Source organism: Callorhinus ursinus, unplaced genomic scaffold (assembly GCF_003265705.2).
Source record: "Callorhinus ursinus isolate GAN/ISIS: 27379988/994484 unplaced genomic scaffold, GSC_fseal_2.0 scaffold13, whole genome shotgun sequence".
Lineage (NCBI taxonomy): Eukaryota > Metazoa > Chordata > Mammalia > Carnivora > Otariidae > Callorhinus > Callorhinus ursinus.
Genome location: NW_027397075.1, coordinates 30,988,020 through 31,001,222, shown reverse-complemented (window position 1 = coordinate 31,001,222; position 13,203 = coordinate 30,988,020). Strand labels below are relative to the sequence as shown.

The 13,203-nt window shown below is 35.7% G+C and overlaps 1 protein-coding gene across 7 annotated transcripts in view; it reads right to left on the bottom strand.

The window, feature by feature from the left end:
- Positions 1–554: 554 nt before the first annotated feature.
- SUCO (SUN domain containing ossification factor) overlaps positions 555–13,203 on the bottom strand; it is an 85,989-nt gene continuing 73,340 nt past the window's right edge. For all 7 annotated transcript variants that reach the window (XM_025877763.2, XM_025877760.2, XM_025877758.2 and 4 more), the window contains 2 exons: positions 3,655–3,710; positions 555–2,594 (listed from right to left, as the gene is read on the bottom strand). In XM_025877763.2, coding sequence (XP_025733548.1) covers positions 2,151–2,594; positions 3,655–3,710 — 500 coding nt within the window. In that variant the 3' untranslated portion in view covers positions 555–2,150. The remainder of the gene's footprint in view (positions 2,595–3,654; positions 3,711–13,203) is intronic.

Here is a 13,203-nt window from a genome sequence, read left to right as displayed (position 1 = left end):
TTATTTTATGCTGTTTTAATGCTAACGTTTAGAAGAAAGAAAATGAGGCCAACTATCAAGCAACACTGAAAGCCTAATTTTGTATACGTAGCTTCGCTTCGTACCAGGCACACGTCTACAACTGGCAAGAACTCTTTTTTTTAACTCCTGTAAGTATAATCTCAGAGAGGAAAAATAAGCCCCAAATTGGAAAATGTTATGCTCTGGTTAGATGTTTAAAAGTTGAAAAGTAAACTGAAAAGCATTACACTCTATTTAGATGTGGAAAAACTCAAAAATTAGTAGTCCTCAAAATGACACCTGATAAGAAGACACATACATGTATTCTACTAAATAAAGATCAAAAACCCTCATTTTAGTGTTTGGAATGGTGAAATTACAATTGTATAGGGAACAAAATGTTTACGTTTAAGTTCAATCAGTTTAGAGTTGGTTGAAATGTGATCAATTATGTAATGAGATGTTGCTGTAGTTTTTAAAGTGGCAAAAACTTCATTCTATGTTCCAAGTAATATATCTGTAAGTTCTCCTTCAAAGAACAGAAGAGCCAGTAATTAATAAAGACAAGTGTTCAGATTTATTTGGAAATTCACAGTTTCTAATGGCGCTACAGCTCCGTAGTTACAAACTGAAAGTCATCTTTCCACAACACTGGGTGCTGCACGCAGATTGTGTAACTCCCGTTTTCCCTCCGCTCTCATCTGGACCTCTTCTCAATGAGTTTCCATACAATCGGGCCCTCTTGCTCTGAATGGCTAATTGTACAGACTGGAAAAAAATTTAAATCATCTAAAACATACTGTTAACCTAAAAGCAGCAACTTAAACAAACAAAAAAAAGGCTTTAAATAGGTCACATTACAAAAATACCCCCAGAAAGGTATTAGACAAGTTTAAAAACAGTTATTACTAAAAGTGCTCAATAAGTTATAACTTAAATCTTACAACACAAAATGGTCAATTCTCTCCCTTTCAAAAAGAAACTTCCCACTTTCACTCATTACTCTACAAACACACACTAAGAAATCATTTTATTCAAATACAGTCGCTGCCCATTATTTTTAAAGAAAACAAAAGACCAAATGAAGACAGACACATTGACATCACATGTATACCTCTGCACATTTGTAGCCAATACAAAGCAAACATCAAGGAATAATGATCCCTTTAGACTTGACCAATTAGACGAGGTTTGGCAAACTCACTGGTTCCGTGCATATGTACATAGGCAGTGATTATATCATGAGACCTGGACTCATCTGACAAACCTTCAGATGTTCTACTTGTAGTAACAGGAAACAATTACCTAAAAGTCTGGAGGATTAGTGCTTATTGTGAATGTTTAAAATGTAATGTAGCTAATGAAAACCCTTACAACAACAAGTGGTTAAATGTGTTTAAAAGGTGAATTTATAAAAAAATTTAGTTGCAAATACCTGTCATTTGCAAGGAAAAATCTTGTAGGCTTTTTTCTCATTGAGTTAGTAACTAGAGAAAAATGAGTGCGGGTTAAGTTAAATGAAAATATCAGTATTGCCGTTTACCCAAAAGCACAGAAAAAATTCCAGCAAGTTTTTGTTTCAAGTGAGTTTGCTACACAGAAGTCTATTTGGCAAGTCTGCAGGATCTTTACACTGTCTGACCCACATTACTGAACTTCAGGTGCAGATCACCTTAAAGCCTTGTAGTGTTTGCAGTTTCAAAAAACTAACAAAGTTATAAAAGAAATCAAATGACAGAAAAAGTTCTCCCTCCTCTTCCAGTGGCATTATAAATAGACAAAAGGCACATAAATATGGGAAGGTGCAAGAAATAGGAACAAAGCTAAAGGAAGAGGTTTAGGCTTTCATTCCTATCCCACCCCAAGGAACTGGGCTTCCAAATTACGTTTGTCCCAGTAATTAATCTGTGAAAAAACATCTTTATAAAATGTCTACCATTGTCCTTGTAGGACGTGATCAGCCTTGTAAAACTGTAGCTCATTAACCAAGATTGACACAATCCCACCTACTTTTTTAAAAAGGCAGAAACCATAATTTCTGAATACTTTTCCCATTAATATTTCTCCCTCCCCCAAACCCTTCAAATACCACAGACTGTTCTTCAAAGAACAACAACAAAAAGTCTCCAGTATGAAAAGTTCTATTCATTTTAGATATGTCCCGAGACCGCTGTGACACCAAATGTTCCCACGGTGATCTCTTTGTTTCCTTTGATTATGTCATGCAGGCTCGGCAATGATCCTGACTTAGTCTGTATTAGAGTTTTTATCAATTTTCCTTGGTCTTGGACTTTAGATCGCCTTCGTTTTAAAGCCCTCTTCTCAGTTTTTGTCTTTTGGGACTGTCCATTGCACAGACTTGTGCAAGCGGAAATGCCACAAAAGTAAGACTCTTCTGACTGTGATGATGTTTCTGAGCTTCCTTCAGACGGAGGACCCTTGTAAGAAGAATGATAAACTTCTCCCATATTAGAAAAATCTCTCTGGTTCATAAAGGGCTTCCTTCCTTTTAGGTCCCCATTGGCTACAGGGTGCAATGGATCTGCTGGCTTTATGGTTTCAATTTTTTCAGTCTTGTACTTGCAGCGTTTCTTCTATAACACAAATTTTAAAACAAGGTAGTAATGAGACCTCCAACAGTTACCTCATCAAAACATCTAGAGAGCTGAGCTAATGGAGGAAAGTACCAACTCCCAGTGAAAAGTAAAACAGTATTATGAACAGCATACATACTGTTAGGTTCTGTATAGATATTACCATTACCTTCCCATTCTGTAAATGCTACTCAATCAAAACTCTTTACTTAGCTGCCACCTCTGAAAATAGATTTAGGGAGTGGTAACTAACATCTGAGTACTTACTACGCACCAGGTATTATACTATTTGCTTTCATGTGTATCTTACTTCCTGAGAAGTGAGTATTTTATCCCTAGTTACTAAATGAGAAAACCAAGGTCCAGAGGTTTGGTTCCCTGCCCAAGTTACAGCATAGTAAGTGGTCAGGTTAGGATCGAATCCTGGGCTATTTGGCTCTAAAAGTCTAAGTTCTTTCACCTAGAGATCATTACCTCTAATCAAAATGAGTACAACTTACTTTGAGAGGCAAAATGGAAAAAGCACAAACTTTGTAACCAAAAAGCCTAAGTATATTTTGAGTTTTACCATTGATTTAATGAATCATTCAAAGACAGACGACATAAACCCTCTGAGTTTCAGTTTTCTCATATCAACTCGGGGACACTACCATCTCCAGGCTGCTGTGAGGACAACAGGAACAGCACACACACACACACACACACTGTGCCAAACACACACTGATACTCAATAAATAAGGACTATTAGCCAGAGGTCAGCAAACCTTTTCTGTAAAGGGCCAGGCAGTAAATATTTTAGGCTTTGCGGGTCTCTCTTGCATATTCTTTTTTATTTTGCAACCCTTTAACGATAGCTCCAGGCTCATACAAAACAGGCCCCAGGCCAGATACAGCCTGTGGGTCATAGTTTGCTGACCTCTGTAACATTTATTTATCATCATTACTATGATTGGAAATAAACAGTAAATTTAAGGACCACTTAAAGATCATATCAAACCTTTCTACTCAGTTCTTCATCTACTATCACATAACACAACAATACACTTAATCAAAATATTACCTTTTTTTCTGGAGAGAACTTGAGGGGTTCTACGATGTACAAATCATTTGGGTCTACTATAAGTAAGAGAAAATAAAAAGCAGATGTAAAATGTAAAGTAGGTTATGCTATGATAAACACTATGAAAGTATTATATATTGTCCCTTAGTGATTATTTTCCTAACAGATGCAATGAATTTATAATTATACCAGATTAAGCATATATTTACGCATTTTAAATTAGTGCAAAGCAACAAGGTGGCTCTTATTTTGGGCTTGACTGGTCTCCTTCAAATAATTTCCCTAAGATTTTAACTGACAGCTAGCCATCAGCCAACACAGTAAGCATCCTTCTTTGGGCCCAGCCCTACCCTCTTACCTGATGAGAAGGACACCACCACCAGGTAAGCTAATAACAAACCTAGAGATTACCTGAGTATTTCCCTAAAGACTGAACTACACTGTGTCACAAATGTGGGTTAATTATGTGCAACAAGCAGTTGTGACCAGGTACAAAAGCCAGTTAAAGGAACATACACATAAAAAAGAGATTTAAGAAGTATTTTCTAATTGTATTTTACTGTGACCAAAACTATGAACGCCAAAATCTAAAAACAGCTTGAACATGCAATATAAATGACAAAGCAATAATGCATAAACACTTCTGGCAAGGTGAGTAAATTCGAAATATTCGCTTTAGGTTTCTAAGATTTCATTATTGTAAGCACATTAAAGACAGCTGTATACCACTCCCACACTGACAAATGTCTTCACAAGACATCTGACTGACAAGATAAATGAGATTTCAGTCCTACTGAACCCATTAAAAATAAACAATATGTGGTCTGACAGAGCCAGAAGTTTATAAAAGCTGCAAAATTCACTATAAAACTTTATACTGCAAATTTATTAATAACATGATTCCACCAATTATAATTTTTTTACATTATGTCCTAGAAATCTGTTGAGAAAGTCATCAAATATATAAAAACAACTAAACATTCCTCTAAATAGCCATTTCTATCAGGTTACTAATCTCGCTCAAATTGATTTAAAAAAAAATGACACTTCTAGGAATGGTTGTTAACTGTTACTCAGATCACCCTCTCTACTGAAAGCAACTAAATATGGATTTAACAAGTCAGGAAATAACAGATGTTGGCGAGGATGCGGAGAAAGGGGAACCCTCTTATATTGTTGGTGGGAATGCAAGCTGGTGCAGCCACTCTGGAAAACAGTATGGAGGTTCCTCAAAAAGTTGAAAATAGAGCTACCCTACAACTCAGCAATTGCACTACTGGGTATTTACCCCAAAGATACAAATGTAGTGATCCGAAGGGGCACCTGGCACCCCAATGTTTATAGCAGCAATGTCCACAATAGCCAAACTATGGAAAGAGCTGAGATCCATCGACAGGTGAATGGATAAAGATATGATATATATACACAATGGAATATTACACAGCCATCAAAAGAAATGAAATCTTGCCATTTGCAACGATGTGGATGGAACTAGAGGGTATTATGCTACGCAAAATAAGTCCATCAGAGAAAGACAATTATTATATGATCTCACTCATATGTGGAATTTAAGAAACAAAACAGAGGAGCATAGGGGAAGGGAGGGAAAAATAAAACAAGATGAAACCAGAGAGGGAGACAAACCATAAATGACTCTTAATCATAGGAAACAAACTGAGGATTGCTGGAGGGGTGGGGAGTGGAGGGATGAGGTAACTGGGTGATGGACATTAAGGAGGGCACGTGATGTAACGAGCACTGGGTATTATATAGGACTGATAAATCACTTCTATCTCTGAACGCTACCTCTGAAACTAATAATACACTATATGTTAATTAATTGAATTTAAATTAAAAAAAAAATCACTAAAAGCACTGAAGAGCAGCCAAGATTAAGTAGGTAATCTCTAGGCCAAATCTGAAGTAAAAGTAGGAAGCCAGACAGTGAAATGGAACACAAAAGTCATTTTTGTCCTGACAGCATTTGCCAAAGCAGGAGTATGTGAACTTTAGCTCTGATGGTAGAGTCAGAAATAAAATCTCCAGACCCACCCAAAGTAGTCGTCTAATAAGAAACCTTCACTCTCCCCTCTGTAAGCTAGGACTCTAAAGAACTACCCTCAGAGAAAGAATTAACCCATGCAATGCAGGAACTTACAGTCCAAATTCCCATCATCCGGTGATCCAACTAACCTCATGCCATAAGCATAAAATATTCCTGAATATAAAGCAAACACAAATTTTCTCTGGAATAAGGACCTACCTCCTAGCTCTCTAATTATCTCTACAAATAATTTTCCAAAGAGAAGGACCAACACACAAAGGTAACCAAGCACAGAAAGACACAAGGCATCTTGAGCAAGAGCCTGCAGACACAACTAATGAACAGATTCACAAAGACTTAAGATATCAGACTTATCAAACATAAGAATCTATAAAGACAGTTATACTTACTATGTTTAAATAAAAAGCTTGAAAATATCTGCAGGAAACATCAAACAAAAAAAGGGACCCAGATGTTTAAAAAAATACTAAAAGAACTCCTAGAAATGGAAAACGTAGTAACTGACTTTAAAAACTCAATGGAAGAATTTAATAGCAGACTACAGATAGCTGAAGAATGTGTGGTCTGGAAAACAGTTAGGAGGAAATCACCCAAATACAGCACAGAATGGCAGAAAGAATGGAAATAAGAGTTTAGGGGGATAAAGTGAGAAAGATGGTAACATACTGAATTAAATGGGGACTCTAAAAGAGAACGAGGTAGAGGGAATGTTTTGGGGGAAAAAATAATGGTTAAGAATTTTCCAATACTGATAAAAGATATCAACTGAGAAATTCAAAAAGCCCAACAAATTTAAACAGGGATAAAGAAAAAAAGATAAATGTTTCAGTATGAAGGGAAGTAATGGCATATGAAAAGTCTCAGAAAGCAGACCTGAAGAATTAAGAAATCGGTATATATGTGGATAAATGTAAATGAACATTAGTGTAATGTTATAATAATAATAATAACAGTATATCTTGTTGAATTACAACTAAGCAAAAAAACAGAATTTAAATACACAAAACATTAACATGTAAGTCAAGTTGGGGATAAAAGATCTTGGTACTGTCCAAGAATAGGAAAAAGTACTGATTAACTGCAGACTTTGACAAGTATTTGTAAATTCTGAAGTATGAGATGTCAAAAATAATGCACAACTCATGACAGAAAAAGAAGAATCTCTTCCTAGCTCCAACAAAAAATCTCTTTAGGAAAGGGAGGAAAAATAAAAAGAGTTAATAGGTAAAAGATATGTGAATACCTTTATGCTAATAAGTTTTAACATTTAGATGAAATGGAAAAATTAATGGAAATTTTTAATTTAAAAAATTTAATTTTTAATGAAAAAAAAATCAGGTTCCTATAACCAAAACTCCTCTTACAAAGACAATTCTGGACCTATGTAACTAATAATTCACTTGGCATTATACTCTCCAGGTCCATTCATGTTGTTGCAAATGACAAGCCCTCATTCTTTCTTAAGACTGAGTAAGGTCCCGTTGTGTATGTATATATATACACCACATCTTAATCCATTCATCTATGGATGGACATTTGAGTTTGTTTCCATATCTTGGCAATTGTAAATAATGCTGCAATAAACACAGAGGCGCATATATCTTTTCAAATTAGTATTTTCATTTTCTTTGGGTAAATAGCCAGTAATGGAATTACTGGATCATACAGTAACTCTATTTTTAATTTTTCTGAGGAACCTCCACACTGTTTTCCCCAATGGCTACACCAGTTTGCCTTCCAGCCAACATGCATGAGGTTCCTTTTTCTCCATATCCTAACACTTGTTGTTTCTTGTGTTTTTGATTTTAACCATTCTGACAGGTGTGAGGTGGTTATCTCATTATGGTTTTGATTTGCATTTCCCTGATGATCAGTGATGTTAAGCATCTTTTCATGTGTCTGTTGGCCATCTGTATGTCTTCTATGGAAAAATGTCTATTCAGGGTCTCTGCCCACTTTTAATTGGATTTTTGGGTTTTTTTGGTGTTGAGTTATATAAGTTCTTTATATATTTTGGATATTAACACCTTATCAAATAGATCATTTGCAAATACTTCTCACATTCAGTAGGTTGCCTTGTCATTTTGTTGATGGTTTCCATTGCTGTACAAAAGCTTTTTATTTTGGCATAGTTCCAATAGTTTAATTTTGCTTTTGTTTCCCTTGCCTAAGGAGACATATCTAGAAAAATGTTTCTATGGTCAATGTCGAAGAAATTACTGCCTAGGTTCTTTTCTAGGAGTTTTATGGTTTCAGATCTCACATTTAGATTTTTAATCCATTTTCAGGATCTTTTTTGTGTATAGTGTAAGAAAGTAGTCCAGTTTCATTCTTTTGCAGGTAGCTGTCTGGTTGTCCCAGCACCATTTGTTGAAGAGACTGTGTCCTTCCCCACTGTGTGTTCCTGCCTCCTTTGTCATATATTAAGTGACCATACAGGCATGGGTCTATTTCTCGGCTTCCTACTCTGTCCCACTGATGTATTTTGTAGTGTATCTGTGTGTCTCCAAATCTGGGAGTGGGGTACCTATAGCTCTGTTCTTTTTTAAGACTGCTTTGGCTATTTGGGATCTCTGTAGCTCCATACAAATTTTAGTAGTATTTGTTCCAGTTTTGTGAAAAATGTTGGCATTTTTATCGGGATTGCATTAAATCTATAGATTGCTTTGGGTAGTATGGACATTTTAACAATGCTCGTTCTTCCAACCCATGAGCGTGGACTATCTCTCCATTTGTTTGTGTCATCTTCGATTTCTTTCATCAGTGTTTTATAGTTTTCGGAGTACAGGTCTTTCACCTCCTTGGTTAGGTTTATCCCTAGGTATTTCATTATTTTTGGTGCAATTGTAAATGGGATTATTTTCATAAGAAACCCACTTTAAATATAGATATATATGAAAAGTACAGGGATAAAGAAAGCTATACCATGCTAACACAAATCAAAAGAAAACAGGATTAGATATATTAATTTCACACAGAGCAGATTTCAGAACAAAGAAATTATCAGGGATAAAGAGCATTTCAATACTCCAAGAAGATGTAACAATCTTTAATGTGTATGTGCCTCACAACAGAGTGTCAAAATATGTGAGGCAAAAACTGATAGTACTGCAAAAGAAGGAAGACACATGAATCCATTATTATGGCTGGAGGCTTAAAATGCCCCTCTATCAGAAATGGATAGATCCAGCAACCAACGTCAACAGCACCAAAATCTATTGTATTTCTACCTACCATCACTCAACACAGACACACACACACACACACACACACACACACACACACACACGCATGCCCGTGATACCATTTACAACAGCACCAAAAAATATTCCAGGAATAAAGCTCCCAAAAGTTTGACCTTTTTGGAGTAAACAGAGATATGCTATGTCCTTCCCAGATTGATATGCAGTAGTCAATGTAATCTCAATCAAATTCTGTTTGTGATGAAACATTTAATAGATGATTCTAAATTTATACAGAAACATAAAGAGCCAATAATGGCCAAGAAACCTGAAGCAACTGAAAATTCATATAAAATTTTACACTGGAATTCCTAACACCAAACACAAAAAAATAAATTCCAGGTAGCTTAAAGACCTAAAAATAAAAACCGAAGTAAACATTTAAAAGAAAATATAAGAGAATATCATCCATAAACTTGGAGCAAAAAATTCTGTTTAAACAGGAGATAAAAAGCACTAACCATAATTACAGAAAATTTATATTTGATTACACTAAGAGGAGCTTCTCTTATTTAAAAAACTCTATATAAAACACAAGTTTCAGAGCAAAATAAGATATTTGCAACATATTTAATCAATGACTAGGATCGAAATCTTAAAAATAATCATAAACCAGTACAAAAGAGATAAACAACCCAACAGAAGAACAGGCAAAAACCTTAAAATTGCCCAGGAAAGTCATATGACTAAAAGGCATAAGTAAATGTGTTCAACTTCATTAGCAATCAGGTAAATGCAAACTACAACCACACTGAGGTTAATGAATACCTTAAACCTGAGAATCCTAAGTGTTTGTTGGCAAGAATGCAGAATAATGTAAATTCTCACAGCGCTGGTGGAAGCACAAACTATTTTATGACCACTTTGGAAAAGCTTGCCATTATCTGATGACTTGCAGATAAGCATACTCTACAACCCAGCAGTTTTACATCTAGGTAATATTCCTAGAGAAATTCATACAACTATGTTCAGGTATACAAACAAATGTTTACAGCAGCATTATCTATAAAGCCCCAAAGTGTAAGCAACAGCAGAATGGATAAATACACTGTGAATTAGCTACTGAAATAGGATGGAACGCAATCGTGTAAATGAATCTCCCAAGAGAACGCTGAAGAAGAAAAAAAAGTTTACATGTGGTATGATTCTATTTTATCAAAAGCTCAAAATCAGGCAAAACTTATACTGTGAGGAGTCCAAAGACCAATGGTAAAACTATTACATTTTTTCAAAAGTCAGGATAGCTACCTCTGGGAGAAGCAATACCAAGAGTGCTGATCTTGTTCTACTTCTTGATCTGAATGTTAGTTACACAGGCATTCACTTTATAATTACTTTGCAAGTTGTACATTCTAGTTTATGTACTTTTTTGGTTTTTTGTTTCCCTTATATTTCACAGTAAAAATGTGTCACAAAAATCAAAACAATTTTGATCCACCTAGTTTGTCAACAAAAATGAGAGTTGCAAATCAAAGCGTAAACCTGAGGAAAAGAGAGGACACTAAGAGAAGAAAACTTATAATGAATTAAATATAAGTTACAACATGAATTATCTAAGCACCATTATTACCTCAAATACTTAGCAGGCAAGAGATTATGTAATTTGTCAATTTTGTATTAATTCATATCAACTTTGTACAAAAGTCCTAGCTTTATATAAAAATAAGACATGGACCATTACAACCAAGCCACAGAAAAATTATTATAAGAGACTACTATGAACAATTGTACTCCAAAAAATTGGAAACCTAGAAGAAATGGATAAACTCCTAGCAACACACATCAAGAATGAATCACGAAGAAAGAGAAAATATCAACAGATCAATAACAAGTAAGGAGACTGAATCAATAATCAAAATCTCTCAACAAAGAAAAGCCCCAAACTAGACAGCTCCATCAAAGAGTTCTACCAAACATTTAAAGAAGAATTAACACCAATTCCTGAAACTCTTCCAAAAATTTGAAGGGAACACTTCCAAAGTTCATTCTATATAGCCAGAATTACACTGATACCAAAGCCAGACAAAGGCACTACAGAAAAACTACAGACCAGTATCCCTAATGAATACTGATATGAAAATCTTCAACAAAATATGAGCAAAGCAAACTGATAGCACATTAAAAGGATATTACACAATGACCAACTGAGATTTATTTCTAAAATAACAAGCATGATTCAACATATGAACATCAATCAATGTGATATACATTAAAAGAATGAAGGACAAAAGCCACATGATCATCCCAACTGATGTAGAAAAAGCATATGACAAGATTCAACACCTTTTCATGATAAAAATACTCAATAAATTAGGAACCGAAGGAAACCTCAACATATTAAAAGGCCATCTATGAGAAAGCCTATAGCTAACATAATAATGATAAAAGACTGAAAGCTTTCCTCTAAGATCAGGAACAAGGCAAGGATGTCAGCTCTCATCACTTCTATTCAACTTCGTACTGGAAGTCCTAGCCAGAGCAATTAGGCAAGGAAAGGAAATAAAAGGCATCCAAATTGGACAAAAGGGGGAGCACCTGGGTGGCTCAGTCAGTTAAGCATTGTACTCTTGATTTCAGCTCAGGTCATGATCTCAGGGTTCTGAGATTGAGCTCTGTGTTGGGTTCTGTGCTAGGCATAGAGCCTGCTTGGGATTCTCTCTCCCTCTCCTTCTGCCTCCCCTCTCCGCCCCCCCAGCCAACTGGACAAAAGGAAGTAAAATTATCTGTTCAGAGATGACATGATCTTATATGTAGAAAACCCTAAGAATTGCACAAAAAAAACTGCTAATGGATTCAGAAAAGTTGCAGGATACAAAATCAAAGCACAAAAAACCAGTTGCACACAATAAACAATCCAAAAAGGAAATTAAGAAAACAATTCCATTTACAATAGTATCAAAAAGAATAAAATACTTAGGGATAAGCCTAAGAAAGTGTAGGAGAACTACAAAATATTGATGAAAAAAATTAAAGAATATACAAACAAGTAAAAAAAAAAAGAAGACACAAATGGGAAAACATCTCACTGGTTCATGACTGGAACACTTAATACTGTTAAGATGTCCATACTACCAAAATGATATACAGATTCACCACAACCCCCATCAAAATCCCAACAATATTTTTTTGCTGAAATAGAAAAATACATCCTAAAATTTATATTGATTCTCAAGGGACCTCAAATAGGCCAAACCATTTTTAAAAAGAAGAATAAAGTTTGAGGACTCACACTTCCTGATTTCAGAACATGTCACAAAGCTATAGTCATCAAACAGTGCAGTACTGGGATGACTGGGTAGCACAGTCAGTTAAGCGTACGACTCTTGGTTTCCACTCAGGTCATGAGGTCAATCCTGGCATCGGGCTCTACACTCAGTATGGAGTCTGCTTAAGACTCTCTCTCCCTATCCTTCTGTCCCTCCCCACCACTATCTCTCTCTCTCTCAAATAAATTAATCTTAAAAACAAAACCAAACAAAACAGTGTGGTACTGGAGTGCCTGGATGGCACAGTCGGTTAAGCATCCAATTCTTAGTTTTGGCTCAGGGTGTGATCTCAGAGTTGTGAGATCAAGCCCCGCATGGGGCTCTGCACTGAGCAGAGTCTGCTTAAGCTTCTGTCTCCCTCTCCTTCTGCCCCCCCTCCCCACCGTTTCTCTCTCTCTCTCAAATAAATAAATAAATCTTTAAACAAAACAGTGTGGTACTGGTATAAAGACTGGTAAGTAGACCAATGGAATAAAGGACTCAGAAACAAACTCTCACACATACGATCAAATAATCTTCAACAAAAGTAATAAGACCAGTCACTGAGGAAAAACAGTTTCTTCAACAAACAGTCCTGGGAAAACTGGATATTGACATGCAAAAGAATGAAGTTGAACCCTATCTTACACGATATACAGAAGTTAACTCAAAATGGATTAAAGACCTAAATATAAGATGTAAAACTATAAAATTCCTACAAGGAAACAGAGGAAACTTCATGACATTGGAGAAATTAACAACAACAAAATTAAATAAAAAATCTTTTAAACTGGGCAAAGGACATTTCTCCAAAAATAATTTACAAATGTCCCCCAAGCACATGAAAAGATGCTCAACATCACTATATCAAGAGTCAGCGGTCAAAACAGTGGCTATCCTGGGAGGGGGTGGACAGTGACTAAAAGAGCACAAGGAAGTTGCTGGGATGCTGGAGCATGTTCTCTATCTGTCTGGGTGTTGGTCACACAGGTGTGTT